At 39.2% G+C, this 17,958-nt stretch overlaps 1 protein-coding gene across 2 annotated transcripts in view; it reads right to left on the bottom strand.

Moving 5' to 3' along the window:
• Positions 1 to 17,958, bottom strand: part of nkain4 (sodium/potassium transporting ATPase interacting 4) — a 50,943-nt gene that overhangs the window by 22,382 nt on the left and 10,603 nt on the right. For both annotated transcript variants that reach the window (XM_024293189.2, XM_024293188.2), the window contains exons 2-4: positions 8,382 to 8,519; positions 7,524 to 7,604; positions 574 to 774 (exon numbers count right to left, since the gene is read on the bottom strand). In XM_024293189.2, the coding sequence (XP_024148957.2) occupies positions 574 to 774; positions 7,524 to 7,604; positions 8,382 to 8,519 (420 nt within the window). The remainder of the gene's footprint in view (positions 1 to 573; positions 775 to 7,523; positions 7,605 to 8,381; positions 8,520 to 17,958) is intronic.

Raw genomic sequence — 17,958 nt, 5'->3', positions numbered from 1 at the left:
AAAGGTTTATGAGGTTTATCTAAATTTGAGTTTTTTTTAGTTCTTTAGGCAAATATGGAGTTTAGCTAATATTTTAGCATTATATTAGCTGTTTTGGAAAAATTTGACTTTTTTCCAGTTTATTGGCTAATTTGGCATTTAACTAATATTTTTGGCAAACTTTCAGCAGCTTCAGCGTTTTCCGCTATAAGCTTGAGCTTTTTTGCTATCAGTTTTTAACATTTTCAGCTATCAGCTCTGGCATCTTCTGCAGCCACATTCAGCTCACAGCATTCACACTAGTTAAAAATATACTTTTCTCTGATCTGGTTCCAATGCATAAGAATAAAAATAATGAGGAAAAAAGTTTGAAATAGGAACATTGGGGGTAGAAAATAAGACAATTTTCTACCCCCAATGTTCTTATTTCAAACTATTTTCTAATGTGTGGTAACAAACGATGCTGTAAACTTAATTCCTTAATATTAACAACATGTTGGACATCCTCCCGTATAGTCCCAGGAACTTCCTTTTTCATAAACCTTAACTGTATCAGTGCCTTCGTTTACATACAGACTGTTAAATAGTACTCACAGCAATAAGAATCTGCATGCTGCTGTGCAAGACCTCGATGTACTGGTACTCCATGTGGCAGCCCATGACTGTGATGTAGGAGTGGCTCTCTGTGCTGCGGACCCCGGCCGCCTCTGGCATCTCTCTCCTTATGCAGCCAGGACCGTGCTCGCTCCACCAGGAGTGATGTGCTGAGATGTTAAATGTCAGCAGATCACTGTCCTGGAAAACAAAACAAATCATTAAACCTCTTTCCATACTCTCCATTCCTTATTCATGATGAACATTCATTTATTCTTTATAAGCAACCCAAGGTTGAATCACAAGCTTGATTGTTTAAGAAGCAGAGGTCTGGACTGAAAAACCGTGAGGGATGCTGAATATTTTCCAGAGGATGTGTTTGTTCATCCAACATGAGACAAGTCGATGCGGCTTCAATAGATTATTACTGCTGTGAAGTGTCAGGCTTTAACCATATGCTTTGGTTTCACATTACATTTTAGAGAAGAAAGAATAAGTAATAAAGGAGATTTTGGATGGGTTGTCACTATTCCAGTAGCCATGATGTCTATCACTCTAAGCGCAGAACAGGAGGCTCCGCCTTTATACATACAGCTGTGTAATCTTGCGCTGAACAAAATTGTCCCAAAACAAAAGTATATAGGTGCGTTCATTGCATTCTAACAGGACATAAAGGTGAATTCATCGCACTCTAACTCTTCTTCTTCTGTGGTTTTTCTACTGTTTACTGGTATGTCCGCCATCTACAGGTGGATAAGAGTCGTTGTGAATTGTCAAAGTGGTGCAAATGTTGTTTTCTTTCGCAGCTCTATTCCGTTCATGAAATAATTGGTGGTACAAACTGCAATTATTAATTTCTCCTCTATGATCATGTTTACAAGAATTGGCGCTTAGTGTGTCTTAAAAAGGACGCCATCCACATATCACTACTGTCAGGGTTCTCCGACCCCAGAGGGAACCCTCTCCAGAGTAATGACTGTTCATTTCCTTACTCTATTTCCCATCATGCATCTGCCACCGCTCCTACCTTCACCAGCTGTTCCTCATTCATGCCAGTCACCGAGCTGTATTTAAACCTGCTCTTCACTTTTCTCCATGTGAAGTCTTGAATTGTTCTCCAGTGCTTTCAGTCTGAGCGTGCATCGATGCTCACTTCATTAGCGAATAGCAACCACAATGCATTGCGGTCGAACGATTTTTGTAAAAAGAAGTGCTTAAATATAATTTTTTAATAAACCATCCACATTTTCATCATCAGGACACAGTAGAGTCCCAAATAGACGTCATGAAATGTTCTTATTGATTAGATTTTAGTTTTGTGAAATCGGTGAAGTCATATAGAATAGAATAGAATAGCATAGAATAGCAATACTTTATTCATCCCAGGCTGGGAAATTAGGCTGTTGCAGCATCAGGCATATACAGAGAAAAAAGCAATATTTACAAAAAATAAGGAAAATAATATACAATAAAAAACAAAAGCAAATTGTGCAAATTGTAATGCGCAGAATATAATAATAGGGAGTGTGCAAATTGAGGCAGTAATGAACAGAGTCATGTAAAAAGTCTGTTTGTGTGTTATCTGTTACAGAGCGATGAGGAGTTATACAATCTTATTGCATGTGGCAGAAATGATTTCTTGTAGCGGTCCCTGGAACAGCGGAGTTGTCTGAGCCTTTTGGAGAAGGCGCTCTGTTGTTTGTCCAGAAATGGGTGGAGAGGATGGTCTGGGTTATCCATGATGGATAGCAGCTTGTTGAGGGTCCTCCTCTCCACCACAGCTTCAAAGGTGTCCTGCTTGCAGCCGATGATGGAGCCAGCCTTCCTTATAAGTTTGTTCAGCCTGTTGGTGTCCCCTGCAGTGATGCTGCCCCCCCAGCAGACCACAGAGAAGAACAGGGTGCTGGCTACCACAGACTGGTAGAAGATTTCCAGCATTTTGCTGCACACATTGAAGGACCTCAGCTTCCTTAGGAAATAAAGTCTGCTGCAGGTCTTCTTGTAGACAGCCGTGCTGTTGGTCCTCCAGCTCAGCTTGCTGTCAATGGTCACACCCAGGTACTTGTACTCCTCCACTGTCTTAACGTCCTCACCCAGGATGCTAAGGGGCTGCGCTGCAGTACTCTTCTTCCTGAAGTCGATGACCATCTCTCTGGTTTTATCGACATTCAGCAGCAGCTGATTTTCTCCAGACCACTCCACAAATCTGTCCACCAGCCCCCTGTACTCTTCCTCCTCCCGTCCTCCGCTTATACACCCAACAACTGCAGAGTCATCAGAAAACTTCTGTAAGTGGCATGACTCTGAGTTGTACTGAAAATCAGCGGTGTACAAGGTGAACAGGAAAGGAGAGAGCACAGTGCCCTGTGGGGCTCCCACACCACTCATCACCACATCAGACAGGACACTGCCCAGCCGGACAAACTGTGGCCTGTCTGTCAGGTAATCAGTGATCCAGGAGACAGTGGACTCACCAGCACCCATCAGCCGCAGCTTCTCACCCAGTAATGGAGGCTGAATGGTGTTGAAGGCACAAGAGAAATCAAAGAATGTGATTCCCACCATGCCTCCACCACCATCCAGGTGTGAGTGAGTGAGCTGCAGCAGATAGATGACAGCGTCATCCACCCCCATACGAGGCCGGTAGGCAAACTGTAGAGGGTCCAGAGAAGATCTCACCTGCGGCCTCAACACAAAAGAAAAGTAGGGAGCATGGTGTCCCAATTGCTTTTAAAATCCAGAGCACTAGATAGTTCCGCACAAAATAGTTTTTTAGTAGTTAAGGATTTGGGTAGAAATTTGGACACAGCCTAAAGTCTCTGGTCAAAGTTCAGTTGTTTGGTACTTAAGAAGTCAGAAGTTCATCTGGTTGAACATTCAGTGTAGGTTCAACCCCCAGTTTGTACGTAGATTTACTGACTTAAAAATGCATGAATGGGAGCGTTCTGGACGCAAGAGTTTAAAGGGATTTACACAGAGTTTTCATAGGGAGTGGTCGCTTGAACGCATGTCGCAGAGGGTGGTGTGAACATAGTTTACCAGTGCAAAGCTGATAAGAAAAGTTGTTTTTCTCCACATCAGAATCAGCAGCTTCATGGTGAACATTTGCAGTATGTCAAAGAGCATGTATTATTAAGCTGTCACTTGCAACAGTTTCAGTGTTAAAGGGTTAATATGGATTTAATGGATATTTAATTGTTCCACGCCAAACAGCTCAAGAGTGAATCTGCTTTGGGACTTTTCCAGCTGAAATCAGGGAATTTTTGAAAATAACAGCATGTTTGCTTTGTGCAAAAAAACAGCATTTGATTTATCATAACATCAATTTCCTCATGCTAAAACAAAAAAGTTATTATCAAAGCCCAAATATGTGGGATAATCAGGTCACCCTCACACATACTGTTTCTTATTAGGGACATAAAACAATTTCTCGTTGATGTAACAGTAGAGGCATCATTTAAAATAAGTAATGAGCAGAGACCATACTCATTTTACTCACAGCCACATGAGCGCACGAGTCCAGCCGTGCAGACGCTCACACCAATCAATTCTCTGATACAGCAATCCAACCTTGCATGTGCCCCTCAGTGACAAGACATGCATTATTAAGAGGACAAAGTGCTGTCAGGATGGAAACATCTCTGATTCCTATCAACTGGGCCTCCATACGTACAAGCCGACAACACAATGACAAGGAAGGCACTTTCAAATGAAGATCTGTGTTGGTAAAAAATAAAAAAATAAACATATATCCTCCTTGGCTTGAGAACTGATATCAAGATACTGATATATTCTCTCATTCTGGTTGTGACCTATCATCAGCCTTCTTCTTTCTCTGTGACTTCGTCATCTGTCACACGCCTCTTCACGGAAACAAGGATGGCTGAAGGTCAGCAGGCAGGGCTGCAAGGACTAATGACTTGACAGATGCCATTGATTGATGCTGCGAGCCAGGGAAGCCATCTCTATTCAGACTGTAGCAATCATGGAGACAGTATATTAGCAGTTGATACTGAGGAGCCTGTGGGCAGTTTATGGTCAGGAGGAGTATTTTTCTGGTTAAAGTGCAACTCAAAGTAGATTCCTTCATCCATTGCTGAGAGAAAAAAGTACTGGAAAACATAAAATAAGTCAATGCATATTTGGAAATTGTCTTGATAGCTATGAAAATCACCATTTGAATATTTTATAGGACGGATTTTTACACGATGACAGAAAAAATAAAATAAAATAAAAAACGTAGTTGTTCGTTAATTTAATGACGATTAAAAAGTTAGTTTTATATTATCTGAATCAGAAAAACTATTAAATTGCTATAAAAATAATACTTTTGATGAAGTTAGCAGAGCCAGATGAGACAAAGAGGAATCAAACCATTTATGATGGCATCATTGTCTTTGAAAGGGGTTGAACCACAAAAACCAGTGACTTTAGCTCATATTTAGCATAGCTCTTCTTCGTGACAGACTTTTCATTTTGTCCACATTTTTAATTTTACTTTATTTACACAGCTGCAGGAGAAAATATGTGAACCCTTTGGGATTACTTGCTTGAATGCATAAACTGTACACACAATTGTTTAATTAAAAAAAAAAAAGAAAAACAAAAAGTGGTGTGGTGATTTTCTCTGTCATTGTGATTTAAATCGAGATAAAGAAAAAATATGTTTTTATTTTGTATAGAAACTGAGGTACTCCCCAAGAGTTCACATACTTTCTCTTGCAACCGTACAAAATTTTTTTTATAGGTTTTTTTATATAAACTTTTCACATCCTTTACACTATTCAAAAGTTTGATATAAGAACTTAAAATTATTGACTTTTGGGTGCCAAAAAATATACGGAAAGGAGCGGGAGAATCACTATAGTGTGAATGCTTTGCTTGATGACAGCAAAAACATCAGGTTTAAAACAGCCTGATTTTAAGGATATCGATTTAATGATTAAAAGGTTTGCCATACCACTCAGCCTTAAATAAATCTAGTGTGTAGCTGTAGCTAAAATAGAAAATGGGATGTTTATGTTTTCACCTGATATAAAATACATAATTAAGATGAACCTACATATTTTCAACCCCTTTAAAACCAGATTTGGAAATGATTTGAATGATTTCAGGTCAGTTTGTTGGAAAACTGTAGTGTAAACTGAAGGTGACCAATAGAATTGTAAGATAGATGACCTGTTTGTCGTTTTTATTCTTTTTTTTATCATTTCAGGACAAAAATAAGGAAGCTTCAGAACCTCTGCCAGCATATAATCCCAAATATCAAAACATTTCGTCAGTTGGGTGTGAAGGATGTTCCGCGCGACTCTGTGACAGCAGATACTGTGTTGGGTGACCAGGAACACAAAGACAGGATGACAGGCCGTTTCAAACAAAGGTGTGTGTGAGCAGCAGGAGTCTATCTGCTCCACGCCGTGGGGGAGGGGATCAGGGATCAATAGGAGGTGACGGAGCATGTGGCATATAGCTCTGATGACCTGCCCCCCCTCAGTCTGAGCGCCGGGCTAACACACACTCAAAGAGCCGCTCTGTCAGCATCAGTCAAGGTGAGATGGAACGAATTAACTGACTTTGATGTAGTGAGTCTGTGAGTTACAGGGCTATGTGTGGAGTTGGTGCGTGTGCACAGGTGCGGGTACAGTCCCTCCATAAGCCAGCTTTCATACTGGCCGCCATATGCAGAGCTCGGAGCCCAGACCGCCTCCATCTGTCGGGTTAATGCCCAGTCTTGGCCCCAAGCAGCTGGCCCCTGCATGGCTCATTATACTACCAAGAACCACAGACACACTGACATGTGCAGCGACAGACAGGCACGGACCATGCTATCGACTGGGAAGGTGTTTCTGAAATGAATGTTGGCATTCTGAGCAGGTCTCAGAGGAATGTTGCCTACATGCCAGGCAGTTAGGCAGGATGCTCATCAGAGAGATAAAAATGACAGCAGAATTTATCAGGAGTCCACTCACATGAGCACTTTGAGACCTACTCCAATGAAAATCACGTTTTTGCTGTTCTTGTCCCATTTTACTTATGATGTAGGACATACATAAATAAAGAAAATTGAGCTTAAAATTGTATATATGAATGAAAAAATACAGTTGGAAAAAGCTTGTCGGTGTGACGTAGAACCTACAACGGCAAGCTCCCTGCTCCGCTCCATTCTGATGCATCCACTTGTAGACAAATAGATCCGCCATGAACTGTATGTCTTCATTTTCTTCATCCGAGTTGGCATCTGGCTCAAAACTGTACATCTGGATAGCTCCAATACCACTCACCATTATTTTTCTTACCAGTAATTTTAGGTTGTGAGAGGCTGTAAGCTAGTGGGAGAGCGTGTAAGCAGATGGAATTCAGGAAGTAGTGGAGGGTGAATTTTGAATGAACTACTGCCGCTCTGCAGAAACTTTAGCCAAATCTGAATTCTTCCCCTACCCCTACGGCTTCTCCATACTCCCCAAATTGTTAGGGCATTCGAAGCTGTATTGGTGTCCCAAATAATTTTTTAAGGGGAAGGAATAGAGACTTAGGGCTGGGTATCCCTCCGCAGGTAGGGTGATACGCGTAGTGCTGATCACGCAAGAGAAACACACTTCTTTATGTGGGTATGCCCTGAAGCACAGAACTTACATTAAAATTTAAGTAATGATTTTTAGTTTCAGCATGACTTTTAATGTTATAAAGCAGATACTCTCATTTATTTTCCAAACGCTGGCAGATGTGGCTAACGTAGATGACGGAGATAAAAAAAAAAGGGTAGGGGAGGCAATCAGATTCAAGTTGTCCAAGGCGACACAGGTTTTTTGATTTTGGCTAAAAAAACGATATAATCAGAATTAAATGAAGTACAGGTAATTGACTTTATTGGCCCAAAAATCTCAGAACAGAAATTCTCTGAATCAGCTCACATGCCGTGAGGTTTTCACGCAAACACACAGAGGACTCACCTTGGACAATCCTCCAACATCCAGGTAGAAACAGATGACGAAGACATTCCAGGCTACCCAGACAGCCGCCCATACTATGTACTGCAGGACAAACGTGCAGCAGATTAGTCTGAGCAATGAATGCGGTACACAATAAACAAAGACAAAATCATACAAGCATCATCATATGTCAGAATACTCTGAAATTCAAAATTTTGACATAATCCACTTTCTTTTTTTCAGAAGGATGTCAGTAAAATACATCAAGTATTTTTGGTTTGTGGCTCTTAAAACTGCAGATAACATGAAAGTAAGTTAACATTTTGACTATAAAGGAAGCTGACAGGTTTGACAGCTTGCTGCTGTCAGACACTACAGTAAAAACGGCTGGTGTTCACCAACGGAGTCATCAAAGGGAAGGTTATGGAAACTGTTGTCCCACATTGGAATGACTATTTGAAGGGTGAAGGGTTAAAAAAAAGATATATAAAAAAAAGGAAATTCTTGAAAATTGCAAAGTTTCATCTTTGTAATATCCTTAACCCTTTTACACCTCCCAAAAAGTAGCATGGTGTTAAAACTGAATACAGTTGACGAAACGTGTTTTCTTTTCTCTGTTAGAGAATGACCTTTTCCCCCCAGAAACTTAAAGCTGTAAATCTGATGAGCTCCTTAGCCCCTCCAATACCCCCACCTGTAATCTAGTCCAAATTACCAGAGGATAAGAATGGCTTAAGGGTATCGCAAAATGCCAGAAAGTGCTGCAAAGCAGAAGGAAAAGGAAAGCAACTTGTTCAAGCTACAGTTTAATGTTGGTAACTTTGAGGTAATGGGAGATTTCTTAATAACTCAATAAAGTGGCTGTATTCATGTACTCACCACGATGATGTAGCGTGGTCTGTACTGGATGGTTCCAAAGAGACCGAGTATTACAACAATTATATGGAAGAAGTTAGCAAGAATGGGAGCCCACTGGTAACCGAGGAAATCAAAGACCTGTCTTTCCAAAGCAAGCACCTGAAAGACAACAGAGGAGGAAAGAGACAACTGATTAGAAGTGTATAACCTACAGTTTGCTCAATGTTTTTTTTTTTTTTTTTTTTATGCTAACGTTAGCTTGAGCCTGTGAGGCACCACTATAAGCCAACAGGGGAGCGAGTAAACAAAGGGCTGATGGGAAATTATTTAAGCTAACTTTCGCGCCAATAGTTGGAGGCAAATTTCTAATGAGCTCCTGTTGCTCTGCAGAAAATATGTCTTAAACAAACTACACAGACTTTTTGATTTAGGCTAAAAACTGCATAATCATGATTAAAAGACCACTGGGAAAAACTTTACTACAGAAAAAATGTATATAGTTGGAGTGGGACTTTAAATGCTTATAGTTATTATGATATTAATGTCTACAATTGTAAAAATGTAATAAAATTTAATTTCTTTAATACAATTGTTCCTGTGTCTGTATGGATGGTGTAATACCTTAAATCTAGCAAAACTCTTCTTGTCATCCCAAAAACAGACACGGGATTAAAATAACAATGACATTTAGGTCTATTATTTTGTGTATGAAGAAGTTGTAAAAATAAAACATAAAATTGAATGTGGGAACCTTTGTTTTTTGTCACGCTGGTCTGTCTTTCACCTTTCTGCTGGTTGTTGCCTCACTTCCTGTCTTCACTGCGAACACAACACCACTCCATGAAGCTAAGCTGTTCTCCAGGAAACTCACCTGTCAGCATGAACATCAGAGAGCTTTGAGAATTTAATTTTTATTTTTTGCCTTGAACACAACTCCTTGTGTCCAATGTAATTCCATCATTGCTTTTTAAGTTTCACCCCCTGCCGACTTAAGAGTGGAGTGAGCATCAAACTAGATTTACTCAAGAGAAGGAATTCAAAGCAGTTTTTGTACAGTAAAGAAAATATCATGGTTCAACTTTAAATAACTCTTTCATAAGAATAAAAGGAGAACAAAGCAAATAAAAAATATTGGTAATTTTCAGGGTTGGGGGTTTAATGGGAAGTAAACCTTTTTTGACAGCTCAGGCTACTGTGCTCAATCTTAAACACAATCTGGCACACTTGTAAACACACAAATCCACCTTATAATTAATCCTAACATCCACTTACACTTTTATTAATTCATGGCATTTTTTTCTAAAGAGGCAGATTAATTAATAAGTTTGTGCTCTTTTGCTACTTAAAATAACCATAAAATGTTTTCTTCCTACGTTCCAGTTTTGTTTACATTGGTGTTTGAACACACAGTACTAGCAGGTACATGTATACACATTTAAGCAGTGTGTGTCTGTTTGCATGTGTTCAATTTACATACCATTTGGGGGACAACTCATGGAGGAGGTGTAAACCATTTAATTAAATTCTATTGCCAAACAGATTCCATTCCATTAACAGTGTGTGTGTGTGTGTGTGTGTAACGTTGATTGCTGCCATGTGTGACAGGGTTGACATGTTTCCAAATGTTTGAAAATGGAACGAGGCGGAACCAGAAATCTGGCCTCTGTTGCTCTGAAAGGAACACACCATGAGGCCGTCTCACACCGACACACATCACTTATGTGCTGATTTCTCAACCTAATGAATGGAAAACATAACAGCTACGTCCATCCTGCTTCAGACACACCATTTGGTCTGATAGGGCTGTTGAAGCTGATGCGAGATTAATTAAAACAGAATTAAAGGGTTAATATTAATCAACACCATCAGGCACTCTGACGTGCAGCTGAGAAATTAATGTGATAAAACTCTGTCTAAAATAAACGTAAACTTTTTTTATATTCTGGGATTGAGATTTTATTAAATTAAAGACATAATAAGGCATTTATTTGTAGTTTTTGGACAAAAGCGATCTTTTATTTTAGTAAATGAGGAAGAAGATGAACGTCCTATCAGAAATCCAACAACGAGGAAACCGATCATTATTTTAATTTGGGATGGGGACTGACATGAATTTTTCTACAACAGCGAGTGGTGGTGTTGTCTAAAAATTACGGAAACTCAGCGGTTCACCGCAAAATCCACCGTTGTTACGAGAGACAGGCAGTTCAGAGTGGACAGACACGTCTCCACCTGTGAAGATTCTAGCCGAGCCGACCTAAAATCCAACTATATCACACATTTCCCCCAAATTTTTCTTTTATTATTTTCACAAACACAATAAGGAAAATTATTGAGAAAAGTTAAAAAAAAAAAAAACAGAATTCCAGGAAAAAAGTCAAATGACAGCAATGCTCTTAGGAGAGAAATAATTATTTCTGGTAGCTGAGGTTCCAAAGGGTTAAAAATAAACGTATGAATGTACAATTTTGCCTGTGATTTCATGTTGTGATTTTTTGCAGATAATAAGTGGCTGGAAAATACAGTGACTAAAAAAAAAAAAATAAGTGTAATTATTTTTTTCCAGATTTGTGATTAATTAGTTAAATCTTTTTATTTGATTCCTGGCCCCACTTAAAACTGATTTTTTTATATTTCTTGCTCTAAAATTCCAAATACAAACTGAACTTAGATCCAGTTTTTCTGATTCTGTCACCTTTTCACTGATTCATCCAGCTCTTATTGTTTAATTGTCTTACTGTAAAAGTATTCCCATAGGTTTTTAAAGTTCTAAGTACACTGTTTTTAGTCAAAATCAAAAGACTTGTGTCATTTCTAAGAAAAAGTTTCTGCAAAGCAGCAGTGGTTCATTAAAAACTTGCCTCAGAGTTGTGGGTGAGACCATTGACATGGAGCCTCCCCAAACGCAGCTCAGAGTCTGGAGCCACCAAATTTTTTACTTAACAAATACAACATTTTCTCAAATTAAATTTTTCGTCTGATCCCGATTCACAACAAGTTAATTATAGTCGTAATTTTAAGTTTAAGTTTCTCTATATATGTCCTCCATTATGAAAAAAATGTCAGTACTAGGTCTACATGTTAAAAACACCAAAAACAAAATATTTATTAGACTGAATCTTTAAGGTACAGTACTTATAGCTAGAAAATAAATGAGAAAAAAGTCCTCATTATCTTTCAGGTTTTGCATAAATAAAGATTCTGCAATACATAATTCTAAAAACAGGAGGTTTGCTTTCATATTTTTTCCTATGAATGAACAAAGCGTGCAGGAGCTGCCATGTATGGCAGAGCCAGTATGTTTAGTTACAGCTCAATCCAGGAAACGTAATGCTGGAACTGAAGAGAAAAGTGTTTGCTGACACTGAAGCTTCTTAAAAAAATCAATAAAGGTTTGTAAAACTTAAATTTAAGCTTATAGATTATGTGTTGCCTCTGCTGTGTAAAACTCTCAGGTGCCCCTTTATATTGTAGCTCCCTGCTTACTATAAAAAATATGTTTTGTCCTGTCCCACACTCGCTGCAGGAGACAAGTACCAGCTATATCAGTAAAAATAATCTTGTTTTTTAGCCTTTATTATCTATTTTCACTCTCATGAGAGCACAGAAACAAGGAGAAAATGCAAGGATCCAATGAGAAAGTCCATCCTAATATTTGTGTGAGTTATGGGATATAGACTAAAGGAAATGAAGGAGGCTGAGAAGTTCTTCATCTTAAGGTCAGCAGTGAGTCGCGGCAGGAGAGCTTAATAAAATATATGCATGTATGAGGATGTCAGCCAAGATGAGATACAGCTACGGGCTGGTCGTTTTAATTGGGGTCTTTAAAGGGCTAAACCTTTCAAAATGACTTATGTCGAGCTATCTCAACTGAGTTCTACATGTTTGTACAGCTAGACTTCATAGACTCACGAAGTGCAGCCTGGAGATTCATGTTCTTCGTCTGGAAAAAATGACTACAAAACTTTAGGCAAAAGTAGCAACATTTCTACTAACGCATATTCACTACAAAATCTGGCAAATCTTGCTTCAGGCTTTTTCTTTCACAGCTCTATTCCGATATAAGAAAGATAGGCATAAACTGTGGTTATTATTTCTCCTCTATGAGCACTTCTGCTTCTGTGTTTTGAAAAGGACACTACTCGTACGTCATTACCAAATCAGAGTCCCTGATTGGTCAAGGTTGACCTGGTTGAACTTTAAACACGCTTTCAATGGATGTGTCTGAAAATTGTCTTAAAATTGTGAGTAGCGACACATAAACCCAAAAGAATCTAACATATAAAATAAATATCTGTCATATATACATGTATATTCCAAAAGTTTTTAAAGATGAAAGTGGAAATACATAAATTAGTAGATCACAAGTAACAGACTTTGTCTTAAAACAGCAATAAAATCCAATTAATAGCAGAAAACATAAATATACCAACTATAAAATAACACTATTGGGGTAAAAGTGAGAAACATTTTAGTACAGAAAATATTCAAACAAATATTAGGACTTAAGACTCGATGCAAAACAGAAATTAAATACTTTTTTAAACATATTTTACAACACTTTGAAGAATTGCAGGTTTTTATTGCATAAGAATTCATTCCAAAGTTTTTCCGTCCAAAGTCTAAATTAAAACTGACCTCGAGATGTGAGAAACTTAGGTAAATGTAGATTAGAAGAATCTACATTAATTGCAAATTAACCATAAAATATGCTGAGAGCTGCTCAGGCATATCCCCTTCATGAAAAAGAATATTGTATGTAAAAACACAGGTTTGAAAAATATTTATATTATAAATAGAGAGAATTTGAAGTCGATGGAGTGAGTAAGTCTGACATGAGAGCACACATCCGGTGTTTCCCTCGGAAAAGTTTCCAGCCGAGTTCAAATTGTTTAAAGACATGAGAAATGTGTGTTCTCCCCACTTTGATGCAGCGGTAAAGTTATTGTGTGCGCCGCTAACACAATAATCTACCAATATGACAACAATCAATCAAAGACACAAAACCCTCTGGCCACCCACACACACATGCAGGCGAACACAATCACACAAAACCCATATGGTACAATTAGCTCACAATTCATAGGAAGGAGGTTACTGGAGAGTGGAGCGGAATTTGATCAAAAGATACCAACGCTCTTCCAGGAATAGTGAGCTGGCTTCATAACAGCCCGTAAAAGCCTCCTACTGACCTCCAGCAAGCAAAAATGACTCCCTTTAGAGTGATGGAATCTCTTAGTGTGTATTTTGGTTTTCAGTGTGCACATGTGGAGAGGCATGTTGCCCACAAATATGACTCCTCCCACCATAAATACTGAGCAATTAGGGGGAAAGTATAGCAGGAGGATGCAACAGGCCCCTTTTTTCTCCTTCACTTCTTCTCGTCCTCTATTTTAGCTACTCCTACTCTAGCTTGATCTCTATTTATAGATCTCTGAAACCATCAATTACTCAGCCCTTTTGCCATATGATTCCAGATTAGGATCACTTTATTCTGCTTTTATTGGTGGCTAATCAGGTGTGCTCAAAGGAGTCAGAACAGCAGAAGGAAAGCACATGGGGGCTTAGTCTCACAGCATAATCACTGCTTCATCCAGATATGTAACTACATAGTGTTAGAGGCGAAACACTTCATTCTCATCGCCTCCTTCAACACTTTAAAGAGCGATGAGTGAGTTCAAACTCCATCGTTTGAAGGTTAATTAACAAAATCATGTGGGCTAAAGATAAGAAAGCGTAATCTCTGTGCTATGACGGAGCATCCAGCCTGAATTATAACCAACATATATGGCAGACTGTGTTGACTTGTTTGCATAAAGACGTGAGTAATATTTTTGATGAAATGTCTGGTGTGACTGGTGACTGTTGTTAGCCCCCAGATATAATAAACCACACCAGCGCGTTTCCTTCTCTGTGCATCTAAGATGAAAAGCCTGCTGGTAACATTCGAGTGCATGTGTCATCAGGATGTGTGTGTTGATTCTGTGACTTGAGGCGGTATGAGTCAGTTTATTCACATGTATAGCTCTAAAAAGGAGCCAAGCAGAGGAGGAGCAGAGACATGAAATGTTGCTCCTGAATGTTCTCCATTTCCCCCAAAGATACACAAGCAACTTTACTTTAATTACCTCCACATGAAACATTTTAGCCCATAGGGTCGAACTTGTCAAACTTTCCCTCTAACAACCGGTTGGTTGTTTCCCAAGAACAACCACTAGAGGGCACTTTAGGTGTGTATCAGTATTTGCTACTGAGAGCAACGGAGAAGAAGACAGCTGTCCAAAACCAACATGGAGGAGAATCTTATCGTTTTCCTGAACTTTACGATATTTTCTAATTTGTACCAGAAAGTTATTATTTTTGTTTTTATTTTTTTCCTTCCTCAAACCAATGCAGTACAAGTCATCAAAATGGGTAACAGAGACTGCTTAAACGGGTCATTCAAATTCAGCTCCTGAATAATCTCATGAACCCAGACATTGAGACGTGATTACCTATTTTTTGTAGAGCTCTTCAAAATACATAAGCCTCATCTCTAGACATCATCCACGTCTTCCTTGCATTCTATATAAGTTGTACGATAAATGCTTCCATGTATCGATGAAGCTAAAAATGTGTGACCTGGGAGTGTCTACTATCATTTATGAACACATTTATGGACAAGCATCCAATTTGACGGATGTCAAAAGAAGTATCAGATGTGAATCGCACACAATTGGCAAGGTTGGCAGATCTGGAGCGACTTATATACAATTTATTTTTCTTCTTTAAAGGGTAACCAAACAATTAATCAACTTTTTCTGTCTGGTGATCTCTTCAAATGGGACTTTAAAAGAGCAGTTTGTTGGTCCATGCCAAATTTATGACAATTTAACATAAACTTGTTTAATTCCTGAAATTATAGTCTAAAACTGTCTGTGTGCTGCCCCCTACAGGCTCAAACTAGGTAGTACGGTTCACATTTCATGATTGGTGAACTGGTGTAACCCTGGGGTACCACGGCAAGCGTTACAGCTCGGGTGCGACGTGGGAGTTATCTTGCTATGACAGATGACTCCTTTTGGCTACGGGATGGTTGCAGCTACAGGCTCTGCTGTCGATCTCACGAAATTCCGAATTTACGTAGGTTCAAACGATAACCCGCCATTTATTACAATTTAGGTTATTAATTGCCCCAACTTCACAAAAAGTGCTGCGACTCAGCTCCAGATCGCAGAGGTCGGACATGATTGTATGCAGTAGAGGTTCCTCTAGCACTTTTAAAGTTACATAAAGACTCGGTTGAATCAGAGCCGTAATGCTAGCCGTGGGAGCCCGGGGTAAGTCCCAAGCCATTTCAGAAGTTTCCCATTATCATGCTCTGCAACTCCAGTATAAAAGCCCCGCCCATCTTTGAACATGTAACGGTCGTTATCGTGTTAACTTTAGCATAGCTCGTAGGTGTTTTCTCTTTGGTTGTTAAAAATCTACTGGCTAGCACAACTTTCCAGTGGACTTGGAAGTAAGGCAACAGTTGCATAGTGAGATTGGCATTGAATCCAACGAACTCTGTCCTGGTGATGAGATTTGCAATGAACGTTTCACTTGGGATTCTTTGTTTCATACGTTGGCCTTTCTTAGCTATGATGTTAGCGTCATTTTATCTCTCAGACACTGGTCCACTTTGGTCTGGACCATGAGCGCCTGCCTCAGGAGAAGGTGGAGGAGAAAATCCTCAAGTTCTATAGAGCTACTGGCATCGCTTTGCTTGGTACCACTCTCCATATTTAAGGCATAACGGTACTTCAAGCTAACCTAACTGTCACTGTCAATCACAGATCCAAACCACATCTCCCCCACTGAGCCCATTCCCCTTTTAAAAAAAATCTGGGCTGAGTTTGGAGTCAGACCTTTCCAGTGCCTTTTTAGGCTCCTGCGACTTATACTCTGGAAAATATACACAAAAAAATAAAACTATTCTTTTTGATTCTTGAGTTTTCTACAAAACAGAAATGACTTTGTATCACATGCAAGTCCACCAGTGTCGTCTTGACACTGATCTGGAAAATGTACCATAAAAAAGAAGAACCTTCAGCAAATCATAAATATCTATGAAAATAAAACAAATTTACTGGAATTTCACAGGTGGCTATGGACTAAATATGTTTGCAGCTGAATTTGCATGTCTGAAATATAACCTGAGCAGATCACAGTAGGAGCAAGATAACATGTACACCTGAGTCTAATACATAGAAGTGAAATATGCAAAGGGTATTTGCTGAACTACATCCATCACTAGTTATGACGAAAGCAGAGATTGTTCCGCTGTTTGGCATGCTTCCCCTGTCAGAAATGATTCACTGCAAAGAAAAACAATGCAATGAAAAAAGATCTTTGGTCAGTTTGGTGTATGGGTTATAACAAAGAGTAAAGCAGCAACAGACTCAAACTTTTAAACAAAGTCTTTGTGACTTTGTGCCAGGTTTGGCCCGAGCTGTCTTTATCGTGTGACTCTCAGCAGACAGCAGATTACAGCTTGAAACCTTTCTCCAGAGTTTTTTTTTTACCTCCTGTCTTGAAGAAATTATTACACTCCAATAACTGCTTGTTCTGTATGAAACTGAACTGATGAATACCTACTGGTGCCAGCCTGTGTGTGTAGCTGTGTGTGTACATGTGTGTGGTCTCCATCAGGCACATGGAAAGTAGAATAGATTGATGGCCCTCAGTGTTGCTGGTCTTGCAGAACTGAGACAGGGATTAAGTGACGTTGCTCTTTATGAACCACTTTTTTCCCTCACTATTTGAAATATGGCTTTAACACTGAAAAGGAAACTCAGTTGCCCCTCTGGGCACCTCTTACTTTTTCTACTAACGTTAAGTAGACACTAAGGAAATCACTGCCTGGTTTGGGTGAATTGTGTATATACATTTTTTTCCCTCAAACAGAGTGAGAGAAAATACTTTCACTGATTTCACTGAAAAATTGTTTTAAGACCAACTCAGAGGAAAATCCTGTTTTTGGTGTTTTTAACATGTTCTTGTGGCACGTTTCTGATGATGAGGTACGTATAATCATAATTTAAAGATTACTGGGGACACTTTTAAAAAACGTTCAGAGTGGGACTTTAAAACTTCATTTCCACTGAGTGGTACGCTCCTGTCCAGTCTGGTATTTTGAGATTTTTCATTATAAAATGGACCGTACCATTTTTGGATCTCCGTAGGTCCATAAATAAATGGAACGGTCTGGTTAGCACCAAGCTACTGTTGAAACACATTTATTGGCGGAAGGTCATTACGACAAAAGAGGGGCCAAGAAAGTGTCTCTATTCCTCTTTGATGCCCTCAATCTTCCCTCAAACCACATTAAATGCTCTGTGTACATATGTAGCAGAAACCAAGCAGAAAAAACATTAGCAGCTGGATGACCTCCATTGTTGTTTTTAGCTTTACCCAGCATGCGCTGTAACAGTCCAACTTTGAGTGGAAACAATCGCTTGAATTGTCTCTACCATTCTACACCAGACAACACCGGACCGTACCACTCAGTAGAAACAAGAATTAACCTTGACAAATTCACTTCTTTAACTTGATAGCATTCTACTGGTTTAATGCT

Source organism: Oryzias melastigma, linkage group LG7 (genome assembly GCF_002922805.2).
Source record: "Oryzias melastigma strain HK-1 linkage group LG7, ASM292280v2, whole genome shotgun sequence".
NCBI lineage: Eukaryota > Metazoa > Chordata > Actinopteri > Beloniformes > Adrianichthyidae > Oryzias > Oryzias melastigma.
This window is presented reverse-complemented; position numbering and strand designations above follow the sequence as displayed.